The sequence below is a fragment of the Mandrillus leucophaeus genome, unplaced genomic scaffold, assembly GCF_000951045.1.
Source record: "Mandrillus leucophaeus isolate KB7577 unplaced genomic scaffold, Mleu.le_1.0 Scaffold167, whole genome shotgun sequence".
NCBI lineage: Eukaryota > Metazoa > Chordata > Mammalia > Primates > Cercopithecidae > Mandrillus > Mandrillus leucophaeus.
The window spans coordinates 1,240,476-1,259,553 of NW_012101665.1; the positions used below are offsets into that span (position 1 = coordinate 1,240,476).

Here is a 19,078-nt window from a genome sequence, read left to right on the forward strand (position 1 = left end):
CTCATGCGAGGGGTAAAAACACCAACATCAATAGGAGTTGGGAAGAAGCTGACTCTAACCCTTATGGACGATTTTGAGGAGTCCAAGACATCAGTGGAGGAAGTAACTGCAGACGTGGTAAAAGTAACAAGAGACCTAGAAGTAAAGTGTGAAGATGACACTGAATTGCTGTAGCCTTATGATCAGACTTTAACATATGAGTAGCTGCTTCTTATAGACAAGTGAAAACAGTGATTTCTTGAGATGGAATCTACTACTGGTGAAGATGCTGTGAATACTAGTGGAAAGAAAATTAGAGATTTAGAATATTCCACAAATTCAGTTCATAAAATTACAGCAGATTTTGAGAGGACAGACTCCAATTTTGAAAGACATATTACTGTAGGTAAATACTAACAAACAGCATTACATGCTACAGAGAAATCTTTTGTGAATGGAAGAGACTATCAAGGCAGCAAACTTTACTGTTGTCTTATTTTAAGAAATTACCACAGTTACTCCAACTTTCAGCAACCACTACCCTGATGAGTCAGCAGCCATCAACACTGAGATAAGACACTCTACAACAAAAAGATTACAACTCATTGAAAGCTCAGATGGTTACTAGTATTTTTCAGCAATAAAGTATTTTTAAATTAATGTGTGTACATTGTTTTTTAGACATAAGGGGATTGCAGGTTAATAGACAGTATAGTACAATATAAACGTAACTTTAATGCACTAAGAAATCAAAAAAATTGTGTGACTCACTATATTGCAATATTTACTTCACTGCTGTGGTATGGAACTGAACCCACAGTATGTCTGAGGTACTCCGAATATACATTCTCCCTTAATCTTCAAGTCATCTTGGCTCATTTGTCCAAATTAATTAGACCACACAAAACCTTTCTCATTTATAGCTCCAGATTCTCTCTCACTCCCTTCTCCTTCCTCTGCTCCCACTCCCTAAATCTATTTTCAGAGTCTATTTCCTCTGCTTGTCTTTTATCTGCTCCATTCACAGGGGAGTCTCCCTCAGGCTTAAAGATACAATTCAAATGTTACCTCTTTGTTTACAGATCATTTACTCCCTACTTTCGTTACTTTGGTGCTCCAACACCTGTCATTTGGGCTATTGCAAGAGTTCTTAAATGGTCTCCCTATCATCTCATGTTGCCCATATTCTAATGCACCCTTCAGGCTGCCTGCAAAGTCCTACTTACAAAACAGAAATCTGATGATGCTACTCCTCTGCTCTAGTGCCAAGAGGAACAAGACAAAAAGTCCTTTACATGGAGAATAAGGCCTTCTGTAATTTAGATCCAACTCAATGCTCTCATCTTACCTCCTGTTATTCCCCCTCCACTCTGCCCTGCCATGCTGAACAAGTGCTCAGATGTCCTCCCTTTCCTCTGCTGCTGCACATGCCATTCTCTCAATCTGGGATGGTCTTCCTGATTCTGTCTTCCCAAAAGTTCCCTTGTCAAGTTCTCATCTAACCATAACCACTTAACATTCATAAAATGAAACACTTTTCATTAAGCTAAACATAACCCCCCACCACCACCCCTAGAAGTACTCACTTACAGGAAGAAACACAATTTTAAATAATTATAATAGTAAAACTGTGACAAACAGATGTATTCAAAAGGTAAGAAAATAACACAGTAGAAGTAACTAACTTAGATGGTCATAATATATCTCCTGGGAAAGGTGACCGTGGAACTATTCTGAAGAACAATTATATCTTTTATAAACAATAAGAAAAAACATCCCAGAGAGGAGGAGGCCATACTAAAACACAAAAGCACAAGACAGTATTATATAATAAATAGTTCTGCATTGTTGGAAAGTGAGATGAGATAGAAAAGTGGCAGGAAATGAAGCTTAGAGTCCAGCAGATCCAAATCATGAAGGTATTATCATACAATCAAAGAAGCTTTGGTTTTATTCTCTAAGACAGCGAAAAAACAGACTTTCATTCAAGAAAGGTTACTCTAGTTAAGTGTGAGAAAAGACTGAAGAATGAAAAAAACCAAAGAAAAAGGTAAGCCAATTGAAAGATTATACTAGTTGAGGAAATAAATAATGATGATTTGATTTGCAAAACTAGCAGTGGGAGATAGAGAAAAGAGAACAGATTGCAGGGATATTAGGAAGTAGAATCACCAGGACTTAGTGACAGATTAGATTCGAGAATCTAATCCTATGAGGGGAAAATCTAAGCTAATTCCCAGGATTTTAGCTTATAAATTTAGTAGCATGCTGGGGTTACTACCATAAATAAGAAACACAAAAATAACAGGCTTTTCTATTTGTCTTTTGTTTTCATAGGAGAACTAAGGGGTTGATGTTGGAAAAGGGCTGAGGAACAGAGACCTGGCAATGCTAAGATGCATGCAGGAAGAAAGAAAAAAACAGCCCGTAAGACTGAGATGGCATAGTCAAAAAGGTAGGAGACAAACAGGATAGACTGGTGTCACGAAACAGTTGTAGACAAGTATACTAGGAATACAGCTCCATGAAAGCATTCTCATCAATAGCTGTATTAAGCAGAAAGCAAGTCCAGCTGCTGAGAGAAGGACTGGGAGACTTCCACTTTGAAGCCCTCTGATTACTCCTTCTCATTTCTCAAGTATTTCAAAATAAGTACCTTGGCAGTACTTACTCTGTATGACACTTTCATAAACCTTACACAGTACTATTTTTAAAAACTGCCCATGTTTAAACTGTAATCTTGAATCCAAGCACCAGTGCCTTCATGGTATTGGCAATAGTCCCAAGTACCAAATATGTGTTTGCTGGGTGACCAGCAGCATTTTAATACGCATATTTGTTTACACATACTAGACCAAGAGCCCCTCAGAAGGAAGGGCTGTTCCATGTATCTAGTTTCCCCAGGACCTTGCATAATATCTGGAACAGATGAGACTTTAATAAATACTGACCGAACAATCAGAATTAATGCAGTAGTGACAGCTATTTCCTGAGGCAATTTTGTAAGATTTTGTAATTTTAAAATAGAATATATGTAAATTTTTGTTCAACTGTTTTTCATATTAACACTGGAGAAAAAAGACACCCGAACATTCACAAAAAGGCACTGCTTAAGTATCAGCAAGAAATGCTTCACAGAAGTAGCAAACCAAGTAAGAACACACAGGAATTTTTAAGTTTGTAATAGTTAGATTCATGGAGACAGCAAGCAATTTCATTTTTCCTTATGGCATCTCTTTGAAAAAAGAGATGGCCAACAAGAGAAAGGAAGGCAGCATGGTGGTATTCACAAAGGAAATAGTCCAGAAGCAGGCAGGTATCACAAAGCTTAGTGGGAAAACTGATTTCACAAGATTAGGATCTGGTACACTAGCCAGGCTGGAAAGAGAGGTGATCACCTTATCAACATATAAAAATGAAATCAATAACAAGACTAGTACAATTGTAACCCAGCGGGAAAAAATGTAAAACCTATAAAGGAGTACTGATAGCTATTAGAAGTTTCATATTTTAAATGTTTTGAGTTGTCACATGATTAGAAAATATAATGGAGGATTTCATAATGAGCTAAACAATGCAAAATTGCACAGATGTTACTCATCAACAGCACTTATGGTGACAAATTAATTTATATGACAAGAGTGGTTGGGCATTACAGGAATCTAGTTGGGCTAGACTGCAATGAACATGGGGGGCTGAATAGGAGCCTCGTGAATTAGATCCATGAGAACTATCCTCCATTTTACTCATTATAAGGTTTCCACAGCAGGGGTGGCACCATACTGGCAGAGAGATACTCAGTAACATTTCTCCTTAAGCTGTGACACTTACAAATCTATCCCTTGTTCTATTATTTCTTTTTGTTGCTTTAGGACCTCAAATTGTTCTGGATTATCGGTGCCAGACATCTGTGTACTGTAGCTGCCTATTCCTGATGATGATGTTGACTCCAGAGAATTTAAACTTCCATATCTGTTTATTGTCTCAGGGTGTTTGATTTCACTCATCTCTTGCTCTGAGGGTTTTTCCTGACCTGAAAGAAGAAAATTGATAGAGTACATTATTCTATCAAAGAAAAAAAAAAAGTGTAAGGGCAAACAAATTCTTGAACAAGGCAAGGCATTTCAATGTCGCTTAGATATCTATTTAATACAAAATAACTATTAGGAAACATAATAAACAACATACTTTGATATTAAAACACACTGTAATTTGTACGTGTATAGTCTGCACCATTAGGAGGAGTTCTTTTTGCAGTTGCAGTGCTGAGTATCCACTGGATTTCTGCTCTCAGCTCATTCCTCATGAGGAATTGTTTTCGATAACACCAGTGTAGCCCTGCAGCTATGAGTTTTTCTCTGAGTGAGGGTAAACATCAAACACAGATGAACAATTCAACCTTCTTAAAACATACTGCCTTTTATACGTTTCCTCTATAATTATAATACAAGAAAGTTGCATAAATATGCTTCATTTTACATAATCAAAATATTTCTAAGAAGATTCAGAAAAAAATAGCTTGGATAATTAAAGTTAAAACTTTCACAATTTTAAAGCTAGTTATTTAACTCACAGAGAATGCTTCCTCATCAGTTAAATGAATAAATATGTCATGAAATTGGTTTAACAGCATCTGCAACTATCCTGCAAAGTATTATTCACTTAAAATGACAAAGAATTACAACTCAAAATATCACCTTACCAAGAGTTGTCTGAGAGTTGGGATTCACATACTGATCCTTACTCCATTCAACCATACACTTCAAAATCGACACTAAGCATTCTAAACCTTTTTTCCTCAGGCTCAATTCCTACAAAGTAATTCAAAAATACATTTTTTTTTTTTAAAAAAGGTCTTTTAAGGAAAATACATGACTCTTTCCTGGTAAAGTTTAAATTTGAAAATGTTTTTAAAGTTCTTACCTGAACATTACTCATACCAAGTTCTTGACTGCCCCTTCCTTGAGCAATTTTTGATAGATCATTTACTAGTCTTTCAAATATATTGGCCGCATTTAAGTCACAGTCATAGTTTACATAAATATCCACTACACTCTGAGCATCTGTAACAATATAACATTAATTTCAACAAAGTACATCTAGGATGTGAGTACATTTGGCCTTTTAAATATCTAATAATAAGAAAGGGATAGTAAAAAGGAGGGTAATTTAAAATACCTGCACAAATCCTCGTCAGTGTTTGAATAACCATCCATTTGTGATCAAATGAGCTGGTAGAAGTTTCCAAAATGTATAAGAAAATTTCTTTAAAGAACACCTGTGATTAGGAGAAAACTTCTGTTTAAAATACTGTTTATAATTCATATGTGTGATCCCTTTTTAAACATCCCAAAGCTGTAGAGCAGATATTAGCACCCAGGCTCCTATGGAGTTCAACTCCTTTTGAGTTCCATCTCTGAAACCTCAGGACTAAAATATCTTGGGTAAGTGACTTAAACTTGCCCTTCTAGTTATCAGTACTGCAATTCACATTGTTGTATTTTGTTCTCAACAGAGCTGCTACAAAAGAAATATGCAAAGATTTAGAGTTCCTCCAGGTGATAATTTCTTGAACCCTTTTACAGAATATAACTTATGCTTTTTTAATCACCCTCGAAAAGCATAATTTATACTTCTGTTCATCAGTTATATTTTTCAGAGACATTCTAGTACTGAGAGGCCTAACTGTTCATAGATTTAAATGTAACTGGTACTCTAATGAACACAATAAAAACAATCTAAGTCTCATACGGTTTTATTTTTCTAATTACTCACGAAAGTGAAAACCTCTACTGTTTGAAAACTACATATGAACTATTTCTCACTACTCTTTACACCAAATAATCAAGCAATGAGTTAATCAACCTAATGAGATAAATTTCAATTTAACAGATAAGAATTTTCACATTTAAATGTATTCTATAAAAGTGACTTTAAGAAGGAATGACTGAAAAAAACAACATGTTAACATTTATGAAACATATGCATTATGAATCCAGAAAATCACATTTATAGTATCTCCCCCTAACTGGATTAGGTACCCCTGTAATGTGATTTTCTTTCACAAAACTCAGCATACTTCTATTTACTTATTTAATATCAGTATCTCCTATAGACTGTAAGCTTGAAGACAGTAATGACCAGGTCTTTCTTGATAAGAATCACGTCCACATTGCAGAGCACATAGTAGGTGTTCAATAAATATTTATGGCAACATGGCCATAATTCCTAAAAACTGCATCAGGGTACCCCAGAATGCTGTAGCAAACTCATGAGGGTGCCATGAAAAAATTCTGAGGCAAAATTCAGAGGGAGATACATCTGTTGGATACCTCGAAAGACTGCTCATGGTTTCAATTAGATAACACTACATTCCCTTCAATGACATCATTATCTCTGCAAAGCTGGGTTTTGGTCATTGCTATGACAAAAAACCAAGTACTGAACGAAAATCAATGAAGTACAGGAATGAGGGGGACAGTGTTCAATCCCAAGATCTAAGAAGCTGTGTGCAGTCTGTAATAGGCACACACATCCCAGTGGTAAGTAAGTGTGGTTAAGAATAAAATAAAAACATTATTTTTCTTTTACTTTATGCAGACTATTGTCTTTGAAATAGATAGTAGGCTGTGAAGACAAATATCCATTAAGTTGTTTGGCCCTGCCTGCTTAATAAATAGAACATAGAACTGGAGGTATTCCTCTGGCCTAAGTGCAACTTTCATGAGAAGTCAGACTCTAACAGTGCCATGAATCAAAAACTTTTGGGATTCTCTGATTAACGAAATAAATAACATAGACTGGAAGAGAGAGGAAAGAAAAAATTTTAGCTGTTATCTACGGTTTATCAAATTGCACTAATAAGCAAAAGCCTATTGCCGTAATATAAGATACTATGCCTATCGTAATAGGGGCTCTAAAAAAATCAACCTTTTAATGATTTATTGAGCACCTATAATGTATGTATGTGGAACAACAGCTCTGTCTTAAGTATGCTGTCTTCACATATGTTTTCCTGAAAAGTTGTACATAAACTGTAATTTCTGGAATAGATATATAATTTAAGGCCCATGAAAAAATCACATCACAGAAACTCTGAAGTGAATATTCTCATAAAATGAATCTTCATGTAACAACAATCTTAATTTTGTTTTGCAAATTTAGGTTTTCATAGCTGGGCTTTCTCCACGTTCAGGTGTTTTTGTTTTGTTTTGTTTTGTTTTTTGAGATGGAGTTTCACTCTTGTTGACCAGGCTGGAGTGCAATGGCACGATCTTGGCTCACTGCAACCTCCGCCTCCCAGGTTCAAGCGATTGTCCTGTCTCAGCCTCCCAAGCAGCTGGGATTACAGGCATGCACCACCACACCCGGCTAATTTTGTATTTTTAGTAGAGATGGAGTTTCTCCATGTTGGTCAGGCTAGTCTCAAACTCCCGACCTCAGGTGATCCACCCGCCTCGGCCTCCCAAAGTGCTGGGATTACAGGCGTGAGCCACTGTACCTGGCGTTCAACTCATTTTTAATTTGAGTGTGTTTAACATTTTTGAAAGTATATCTATATTTATCTCATTTTATCCTCATTATCTCCCCCTGAGGGACAGTAAGGAGTGAAATAAACCTAAATTTTAAAAATTAGAATATTACAATAATTTTGTAATGAGAATCTACCATCTACAAATTGACAAGAAATTTCTTAAAAGTTTTTCCTTTCAAATTCATTTTTGCCAAGTCGAATTTGCTGTGCAAAAATAGTAATCTCAACTTAAATAATTTTTGACATCTAGATCTGTAAACAGTACTACAAAAGCAGAATCTCAGTGTCCAAAAAAATCTGTAATTGGCTACATAAAGTATTACAAAATTTTCTAATGCCAACTTAAATGTCTCATCATCAAATGGAAGACTTCTGGTTTTTTTACAAAAGCAAAAGTTCCAAACGTTTTTTAACTGTCTTTTATTTGTAGTTCCTACAGATAATGGGGGAAAAAACGATCTAAAAATGGCAACTCTTCCTAGTTAAATGCCTTGTATCATTTTAACAGACATATGGCAAACTCTTAAAACTTGACATCACATATCATATAGGCACCAAAAATGGTTTCCCGTCCAAAACTATGGCCCAAATTAAAAAGCTTTTCACTTAAAATGCCAAGGCCTAATTCTGTTTCATTCTCGTAACAATGTTCTAAATCAATCTTGATAGCTATTACAGAACATTAACATTAAAGGATGACTATTTTAGCCATCGTGAAATTCTGGAAAAATAATTTATCCTTTCTATCAAGCTAGTGAATTATGAGTCTTGAGTTAGGATTAAATATAAAATAAACAAAAATTAAAATATAACCTGTATATCAAACATAATATGAAGGTAAAAACTGACAACATAAAAATGAGTATTCTTAAAACATACAACATCACAACCAAAACAACATTTCAACAAATAACAAATTGAAAAAAGCATTCATTAAATTGGTAAAACATAAGAACTATTTTAAGTTTTATTTGAAGATGAAAACAAAAAAATCAGAAACTGGTACACCTTCCAAAAAAAGAAAAACCACTTAAGCCCGGGTGCAGTGGCTCACGCCTATAATCCCAGCACTTTGGGAGGCAGATGCAGGCAGATCACCTGAGGTCAGGAGTTTGAGACCAACATGACCAATATGGAGAAACCCTGCCTCTACTAAAAATACAAAATTATCCAGGAATGGTGGCACACGCCTGTAATCCCAGCTACTCAGGAGGCTGAGGCAGGAGAATCACTTGAACTCAGTAGGCGGAGGTTGTGGTGAGTGGGGATCGCGCCACTACGCTCCAGCCTGGGCAACAAGAGGGAAACTCCATCTCCAAAAAAAAAAAAAAAAGAAAGAAACTGGTACACTTGCACAACACATGCAGACACGATTAAAAAAATCCCTAATTTAGTTCTACTAATTCTCTGACAATATTTTAGAACCACATGATTGTTATTCTATTTCCAAAGATCCTGGGAGAAAACTTTAGGAATATATACATTAAAAAAAAAAAGTACAAAGCAAATATTAATTTTTTTCAAATATTCTAAAACAGAACCCCAAAATATAATGCCCCTCAATCACATCTTTTAAAATGCCTAATACTTATAAATGGTTTAAAATAATGGCGATGCAGTATATATTTGGAACCTTCTTTTAAGATAAACAAATGTATTATAATATACCACATAGACAATGGCAAAGCTATTGTGAGGACCAAATTAATTCAAGAGAGCAAGAACCATTTATTCAACTAGTACAAGTTCCTTGAGGACAGCAGCTGCATCTTATTTCATTTTGCATTCTTAGTGCTTATCCAGTGCCTAGTACTTCGTTGGCACATGTTAGTTGAACAGGTGAATGAAAAAACAGAAGTGCATGGCAATATACAAAAATTATTTCACATTCTGGAGACCTTTCCAGTGTATTCAAATCTGATTTAATGTGAAACAAATGAAATATCCAATAGTAATATTATATTTCAATGCCTAAATGCAAAACGTACCTCAATTTGCATCTTCAGATGTGTTTTGAAATTTGACAACAAAGTAAGAAATATAGAAAGAGAAAGCTCGAAAACCTCTGGAACAGAAGAGACTCCATTTTTTGAGAGTGCAACACAAAGATACTGCTTAATAGCATTAATAAACATCTCATTTGTCCTGAAAACAGGTCCTGCATTCTGCAGAATGGATAGAAGTAACTGCAATGAAAGAATCTTGGATCGGAGTTCATGAGACCTAAAATGTAAAAAAGAAGGCACAATATATGAACAAGGTTGGCATTATAGTAATAACAAGTTGTTCCAAAAATATTTCCAGATACACATTTCATAAACTTTGTAAATGGAGAGGAAGAGAAAATTCTGTAACATAAAAAAAGTATAGTACATGAACAACTCAGCCACTAACAACAGGTGCTTTCACTGATGTTCCCTTGAACCATGTATTTATAATTTCACAAACTTTTAAAATTTATTTATTTATTTTGAGACAGAGTCTTGTTCTGTCACCAAGGCTGGAGTGCAGTGATCTCAGCTCATTACAACCTCCAACTCCCGGGTTCAAGTGATTCTTCTGCCTCAGCCTCCCAGGTAGCTGGGACTACAGGTGCCCACCACCACACCCAGCTAATTTTTTGTATTTTTAGTAGAGATGGGGTTTCACAGTGTTAGTCAAGATGGTCTTGATCTCCTGACCTCGTGATCCACCCACCTTGGCCCCGCAAAGTGCTGGGATTACAGGCGTGAGCCACTGCGCCCAGCCCACAAACTTTTTAAAAAGAAAAAAAATATTCACAAATATTTAACATCAACCCATTGTTTTACTGGAAAAGAAAAAAAACCATTGAAGATATATGCTGTGTTCCTTTCTTTCACAACCATTCTTCTCCTTACAAATCACCAGCAACTTCTCAGATTAAATGCCATATTTAGTATTAATACACAACCGTTCCAATGGACTTTTTTCTGCTTATGCTACTCAGAAATCCTAAACAATAATAAAAAAGTTTTGGTTGCATTAACAAGTGACAGTACTAATTCAAGCTTACTTTTTCAGTAACCACTTAAAGATTTTTTTTTCTTTTGAAATAAATATAGAGGTATTCAGAACAATTAAAAACTTTAAGGCCAGGCATGGTGGCTCATGCCTGTAATCCCAGCACTTTGGGAGGCTGAGGCAGGTGGATCACTTGAGGTCAGGAATTTGAGACCAGCCTGGCCAACATGGTGAAACCCCGTCACTACTAAAAATACAAAATTAGCCAAGTGTGGTGGTGGGCACCTGTAATCCCAGCTACTCGGGAAGCTGAGACAGGAGAATCACTTGAACCTGGGAGGTGGAGGTTGCAGTGAGCTGAGATCACACCACTGTACTCCAGCCTGGGTGACAGAGTGAGACTCCGTGTACAAAAAATAATAATAAAATAAAATAAAAATACAAACTTAAAATAGCTTAGCAACTTATTCTAAATAATTTTGTAATGAAAAGCTAAAAAAGTAGTTTTTGGCTTAAAACTTTTAATTTTTTTCCCAGTCAATATACTGTGGCATGCTTCTGATCACTACCTAGTGTTTTAATTATTTGATTTTGCAAACACAATTTTCCTTCCATTGAAACTGATCTCTTAAGCCCAACAGACCAAGGACATTGATCCCAGGCAACATTTCAAATGCAGAACACACCAAAATGCTCTAGCAGATGGTTCTTTTTCAAAAAAAAAAAAAAAAAAAAAAAAAAAAAAAAAAAAAAAAGCAGCCCAAATGCTACTTTCAGTCATATTTACACTATATAGTAAACTTAACTGCCCTTGATTTCCACCTGAAAAATTTTATGGTTATAAGTGTCAAGTAATTCAAGAAGCTACATAAATCTAATAAGGAATTGCTAATTTCACGTAAATGGGTATCACAAAAAAATACTACTTTCTCTGAAATAAAACTGAAGCCAATAATATTATGGCTCATTATTACACAGTCATGTTCCTAAGATGGCCATTGCCCTGAATCTTCCTTTGAATCTAAAAATATGTGCAGCAAATACATAATTACCAAAAAAATGCTTAGACAAATCAAGTTAGAGACAGCGAGAACTAAGACTTCAAATAGCTACAGGGAACTACAAATTAACCCACCATCTCCCCTCCCTGTTCTAGTCTTCCAAGGCTTAAATACTACTTCCTATTCTAGCTCACATTTGTCACCTATTATGCTCAATTCCTACTGTAATTAAATCCTGCAGCTTACCATTCTATAACAATGTTTTTTCTAAGTATGTTTTATATTTGTATTCCCAACATTTAATAAAATATCTTGTATACTGTACATGCTATAAAAAATGGATTTATTCTTGTATTCATCCATTTATTAAATACCTACTGTGTACACGGCAATAATGAATGAAGAAATGATTAGACAACTGTCTTATGACACAATAAGTTATACTTCTGAAAGGCAAAAGAGTCTGGAAATATCAGGTCTGCAGTTTTTCATGGGGTAGTTTCAAATTATGATTCAGGCTTAAATAAGAACATTTCCTGGATCATCATTTTAGCAAGACCAGAAAATATAAAGGGGAGCAAAGACCAAAAAAAAAAAAGAAAATTATGTAACTACAAAAGCTTGACTTTTGGCCAAAAAAGAAAAAAAAAATCATTAAAGACAGAAAACTACATATTCTTTTGGAAAAAGAATAGCTTATAAGGGTGTATTCAGTATTCAATTCCATTGTTTAACGACCCTGATAGTCAAGTCAACAAGGTCTTCAAACAAAATTTCCTAATATTTGGTTTAAACCCACTAACTATAAGGCTTGTTAATTTACATTATTCCTCTTAAGAATCCTTTGTAACATTAAAGATTGCATGTTTTCAAAATCAGATCACTCTTTTTTCAGGGAAAAACTCTTCCCTACCCCAAGTACTCCTCAAAATTCATATTATTTTCCTTTGTGTCCTTTTCATTGTCAGCATTTTAAAGAATTTCTTCTTTTCTGTTTCTAGCATTCTTTCAAATCACAATTTTTACATTTGATTTGGAAAAAAGCATCTGAGGCTTTAATGGTCAATAATATTTTTAAAGCATGGCAAAAATGGCCTTCAGCAATAATACCAAATCTTATCTCTTTCTTAAAGTAGGTCTTCACTGATTCAGAATGAGATGTTAAAACTGCTGATTTTTGAATGAGACTTTTTAAAATTCAAAACTGTCGATTTTTTAATGAGATTTTTGAATGTTCATTTCTGACTTAGGGTTTGGGTCTTAAAAGAGATTTTATGATTTTAGGCTTCTGGGTCTAAAGGATGTTTCTCCCTGAACTGGTACAATCTGACAAAATTAAACAAATATAACAAATGGAGTTTCCAGATATGTATGAAGTTTTCACAGCAACTGTCTCTGGTCTGCTCAGTTGGCACTTAGAAACTGAAACACTCTATAGAATTTTTTTTAATTGAAGTACTGTTGCCTTACATCTCTATTTCAATATCCCTTTCTTAAAGTTATGGTCTGCTCCAAGGTTTCTTTCTCCAGAAAGTTCTAAAATTGTCATACTGCAATACATCATGCTGCAGTATTAGAGAGGCGGGCAACTCATATAACTTCCAAACTCAATCTCAAGAGTAATTAGTTACATTTGAATCATATGAGAGATACCTGACCATTTACGACTTACAAAAATGGCACTTTCCTAGGGTTTAAGCTAACATATTTCATGAAAATTAGACAAGTGGCTCCTAACTCAAAGTTCTTCCTGATCCCAATAGAGAAAGAGATCATCCTAGGGCATTTTGTCAGACCTTAATGAATATGCATTATCTTTCATTACAACTTTTAAGATCTTTTAGGTTTTATTACCTTTTGACTGACAGTTTTTAGAAACCTAGGACTGGGATACAGGGTTACATTAGCTCCAAAGTTACTTATATGGAAATAAGAATTCACTAATTCATTCATTTGATAACACTTACTGAGCCCCTCCTATGCACCAGGCACTATTCTAGAATGCTGTCATACCCTTTAGGAAATAGCATAAGTTATCTATTCCAGCAATGTTGAAACTTTTTGTTTTTAGAAAATAGTATAAGTCACATACCCTTTAGGAAATAGTGTAAGTTATCTACTCCAGCAGTTTTGAATTGTTTTTCAATACTTTTTTCTTAAACGTAAAATACCTCCCCTCCACCCAATTTTTTTTATGGTTCTATAGGACAAAAAGAACAAAAGAAAATCCAAACATTACCTTAACAGTAACTTTCAAGCCTAAAAACCTCTATTTGTCAGGCAAAACAGTTAATAACTTACTTTGGATCTGGCGGTCCATCTGACAGTGGTTTCATTGACAGTTTACACAATGACCTGAATACTAGAAAGGCATCCTTTTGTAAAATGTGGGAAAACTTAGCACCAGGTGAAGGTCCTGAAGAATTTCCAGATTCCTAAACAAGTTAACACACCATGAAAATTTTAGAGATATTTGCCAGTGTAAAATTATTTCAGCCTTCTACTGTATTTCATTCAATTCACTAACAGGTGGAGATTCCCCCACTATTGGAAGGGGAACCAGATGAGGGAATCTGCCACATTGTTTTTCTTTTATACTCCACGGACCACACCCAACAATAAATACCTTTAAAAATGCACTTTAAAAATATTCCTTATGAATAAACCAAATAAACTCTTAAAATTTACCCAGTTCATACTATTACTGACAAAAAAACTGATAACATCATGCCTGACAAGATCCTATCCAAAGACTAAATTATACTCCATACTACCTGTCATTGACTGTTTCATGCTTTTGTCCTATTTTATTTTTTGTCTTACTGTGGGCAAACATAAACTGAAGGTCAACCAAGTCAAGAAAACCTACTCCTAAATATGGGACACTTAGTGTAGGACTCCTTTACCTAAAAAGGCAGATTTTTACATACAGAATATAGGGTAGGAAGGAGGAAAAGAACCTGTCATTACCAAGGTACTGATTTCTTTGCAGCCCTAAACAAAGGTTAAGGTGAAGTTCCCTAAATTTCTAAAAGTTTTCTCACCATGCAACACAGGTTGAGTTACCTGAAATGCTTGGGACCAGAAGTGTTTTGGGTTTCAGATTTTTTTGGATTTTGGACTATCTGCATTATACCGATTGAGCATACTAACCCCAAAATCCAAAATGTGGAATTCTCCAATAAGCATTTCCTTTGTGTATGACCTTTGAGTGTCATCTTGGCACTCAAAAAGTTTTGGATTTGGAGCATTTTGAATTTCAGATTAGGAATATTCCACCCATTCCGGAATTATCTTGTGAATATGTAATAAGAATGTTCTTATTAAATGTTAATTCAATTCGTAGATGGGTGTGGAGAAGATGTAAATATAGATGAGACATACCTTAAAGTTGGAAATATAACTATCAAAATATGAAGGGGAAAAAAATCGCTGTAATTTATATAAATGAAGGAAAAAAAAAACCCAATTGTCTTATTTCCCCAAACTAAATAAAATCAGGCAGCAGCATCAGCTGAAAATACTCATGACAAGGTGGTGGCAGCCTATAAATTTGTAAGATTAACAGGATTTCTCCCCCTCCCCACCCCTCCATTTATACCTGAGTATCATTGGAAGAGACTGACAATCTATCATCAGGTAAGGATGGTGTATATGCAACAGAAATTGGTGTTCCTGGAATTCCATTTGCTTGAATATTTTCACTGTCACTACCATCCTCTATCGTTCCAATGTTGCCATCTGCGCTTGCATTTATAGCAGTCCCTTCTCCCATATCTAAAATGATAAGAATAAAAACCATGCAAATATATCTGACTTAACCGAAGTGTATTTAAAAAGCATACAGTACTTAAAATGAAACAGTGGCAGGAAAGCAATGTGAAGTAAAATATGTATTGGCACCATTTAAAGGTTAGCATACTTACTACTAAATAAGTATGCATCTGGCATACTTCCAAATACAATCCTTAAGTTGCTCTGGCAATGAAACACACTTAGCTGATGAAAGGCTAACCAGGATGTGCCAAAACAGAAGCTTACTTTTAGTCTATATTAGCATTTACTGAACTGGGTTTTGATGAATGCTAATGACTTGAGATGTGAACACAAATTCCTCGAAAAAATATCTCATTGTCAAATTAGTTCAGGAAATGCTGGGAAATAGGTTTCTTTATTATAGCCTTTAAGATGCTAGTATGTACAAAACTCTCCAAGTATATACAGTGTGTAGTGTTTCCAAAATTTATTTTACCATAAGCCCCCTTCCCGTTTTTAGAATTCCTATGAATATCTAACACTCTATGTTCTCTGGAACACAGCCAGGGAAATAATGACCTACACCACTGAAAATTTTTCACTAGGTCACTTTGAGTGATCATACTTGTAATTAATACAAACAGAAACAAATGACTTATGGTAGAATAAACAGAGATAATGAAAATAATACCAAGTTCCAGAACTACTCTAGGTATAATGAAACTCTTTCATGCTACCAATTGAAAGAAAACTATAAGATAGTATGAGAGACACAAGCTGTACTATAAAGAACACAGATTCTGAAATATTTTTAACGACCCGTATTTCAATCATGTCTTCACCAGTTAATTGGGTAAATTATTTCATCTGTGTTTGCCTGGGTTTCTTCCTAAGTAACAGAAATAATAAGGTCTATGAGGAACCACCAAAACACAGATACAAGACATAAAGAATAAAACTGGTACTCAGTAAGTGGTAGTTATTACTAATTTTGTTACTAATTGATAACATGTCTCCAACTTTGAGTGACTCAAGTAATACGAAAAGAGTAGCAGCTTCTGGTTCCCCTATCCAGAAGTTGCTTTCTCCTCTCCAAATCAGAACACCCTGGAATAGATGAAACTGGATAGCCTGGGTGCAGTGGCTCCCCCCTGTAATCCCAGCACTTTGGGAGGCCGAGGCAGGTGGATCATGAGGTCAGGAGTTGGAGACTAGCCTGGCCAACATGGTGAAACCTCGTCTGTACTAAAAATACAAAAAAAAGCCAGGCATGGTGGCAGGCGCCTGTATTCCCAGCTACCCGGGAGGCTGAGGCAGGAGAATCACTTGAACCCGGGAGGTGGAGGTTGCAGTATGCCAAGATACCACCACTGCACTCTAGCCTGTCAGAGCTAGACGCCATCTCAAAAAACAACAACAACAAAAAACCCTGGATAATTCCAAAGCAAGTTTTGTATTAATAAGTATAAAATGAAAAATATATTCAGTAATAAAATACATTATGAAAACTGTTATACAAAACAGATGCTTTCTTAGAGGACTTTTGGAGCTTTAATATGCTAATATTTGATGCGCTAAATACCACTATAGCTTTTATATATTACATATATAAAGAATGCATAGGCCAGGCACAGTGGCTCATGCCTATAACCCCAGTACTCTGGGAGGCCAAGATGGGAGGATTACTTGAGGTCAGGAGCTCAAGATCAGCCTGGGCAACACAGTGAGACACCATCGCTACAAAAAAAATTTTTTTAAAAAGAATGCTTACATATGTAAAGACTGTGGAAAGACTTAGAAAAAAAAAAAACAAACAATGATTATTAGAAACTGAGTTCCTATCTCATTCCCCAGAGTACTTATTCCAAAACTTATTCTCTCTGTACCCAATTACATCTCTTCCTATGATTCTCCCCACCTCCCATTAACAAATGACTTCCACCTACTACTTAGCTAAAAATCAGGTAATTTAACATAGGCTCCCACACTGTCTCTTGCAGCACCACAAAAATACATCTCTTCTTGCCTTCAACAGTATCGTCCTCCACTAAGTATTTTAACATTGGTTTTTCAATTTTGTGCACACAACTGGAACTTCCCCATTATCCAATAAACATTCAAATATTTTCTCACACACACATAAAATCTTCCTTCGCCTCTTGCTACACCTCAGTTCTTGTCCATTTTCTTCCCTCTTTTTATTAAATTTCTCAAATGAATACTCAATATTCTTTGATATTACTTTCCTCCTTTCCATCTCAAGAAATTTCTCAAAGAAACTGAAAACATTTCCTTATTTTCTTTTTAGACTTTGAAGCCACACCCCTGTGGGCTGAAATCTTCACTTTGTCATTTCTTTGAAAGGAATAATCACTCATTGCTTCACTTTTCTCATTTGTAAAGAGGGGATAGTAATAGTACCTAAACACCCCAGTGTTTGAGGGAAGAGTAAATGAATAAATACAAGCATATAAAATCATTTGGGATATACAGGAAGCACTTAATACAGTTGGATATTACTACTGTCTCATGTTTTTTCCTCTAATTATCCTTTAAACATAGACGCAAACTTCTACTTTCAAGGCAGTGAATTGAGCCTACCAATTTACCTTCTCCTTTGACAAATCCCACTGAAATTACAAAAAAAAACCATATAAACAAGAGATGTACTTTTAATAACGCTGATAAACTAAGAAGCATATCACTGGATCATAAACTTTGAGGAATTCCTAGAAAGTAGGTTGAGATCAAAAGAAAAGCTATTTAATTTATTGCTTATGACTGAACATATGCAAAGAATAGGCCTACCTGAGAGATATGATTGTTTTACCACTTGGGTTCTAAAGACTTCAAAGCCTAGAATGGCAAAGTGCTATGAGGTAGAAGGGAAGACGCAAATCAAAGAGCTTGGGGAACCATGCCAATGTCTATCAATAGAGCTGACCACAGCCAATGATTATCTAGACTATATTTGATCACTGCCTGCTAATTAAAGTAGATTGTTTAGTAGGTCTCCTAACAGAACAAGTAGATCAGGAAAGGAGAGCAGTATCTCAGCTAACTGGGAATGCTGCAATAAACACAGAGGGAAAACCAACTAAGGTTCTAGGCTCCTACTCTGTTTCTACTTAATTATTTCCAATTAAAGCCATTTCTGAATGATGCCAGCCTAAGATTCCCTGGCAAGGGTGGGAGAGTGAGAACAAATCAACAAGTGTGAAGATCTCCCTCAGTGTAGAATATATAAAAAGTGTATAGCATTCATCCCAAGTTTCACTTGACTTTGGTTTGTGTTGACAACATGGTGAATGATACGGGCCTACACAGCCCAAGGGTCACTAGAGCCACCCTGCTCAAGGGAGGTAACTGCTTCTTTGCTCTCAGCTTAGAAATGAGGTCTGCCTTTGGACCACAGTCACCTCATTAATTTTGGAAAGGAAGGCCTCACAAGAAACAGAAAAAACATATACACAATTACTAAAAGTAGACTGATCAAATCTAGCTTCTCTTTCTACAAATAGGCAAAAACATAAAGTTTACAGCTCAAAAGTGAAGACAAAGGACAGCAATCTGAGCAAATGGGGAATTAGATTTCACAGCTGGGACAGTTACAGTTAGTACAGTCAGTGATAAGTGAAGGAATGTTGCAATAATACACAAGAGCAAAGTGCTATTAAAAAAAGCAGCTCAGAGAAAAACGGGGTTCTTAGGGATGAAAACATTACTGAAATAAAAACTACACTGGAAAAAGCGGTAGAATGGATATTACTAAAAAATATTTGCAAAGTGGAAAAACCCTTGTAACATTCTCATTGAATGTAAAACC

The 19,078-nt window shown here is 35.4% G+C and overlaps 1 protein-coding gene across 1 annotated transcript in view; it reads right to left on the reverse strand.

Moving 5' to 3' along the window:
• Window positions 1-19,078, reverse strand: part of ARFGEF1 (ADP-ribosylation factor guanine nucleotide-exchange factor 1 (brefeldin A-inhibited)) — a 105,337-nt gene that overhangs the window by 65,066 nt on the left and 21,193 nt on the right. The window contains exons 7-13 of the mRNA XM_011976488.1: window positions 15,098-15,273; window positions 13,798-13,931; window positions 9,502-9,736; window positions 5,158-5,257; window positions 4,903-5,042; window positions 4,682-4,790; window positions 3,811-4,012 (exon numbers count right to left, since the gene is read on the reverse strand). Of these exons, the coding sequence (XP_011831878.1) occupies window positions 3,811-4,012; window positions 4,682-4,790; window positions 4,903-5,042; window positions 5,158-5,257; window positions 9,502-9,736; window positions 13,798-13,931; window positions 15,098-15,273 (1,096 nt within the window). The remainder of the gene's footprint in view (window positions 1-3,810; window positions 4,013-4,681; window positions 4,791-4,902; window positions 5,043-5,157; window positions 5,258-9,501; window positions 9,737-13,797; window positions 13,932-15,097; window positions 15,274-19,078) is intronic.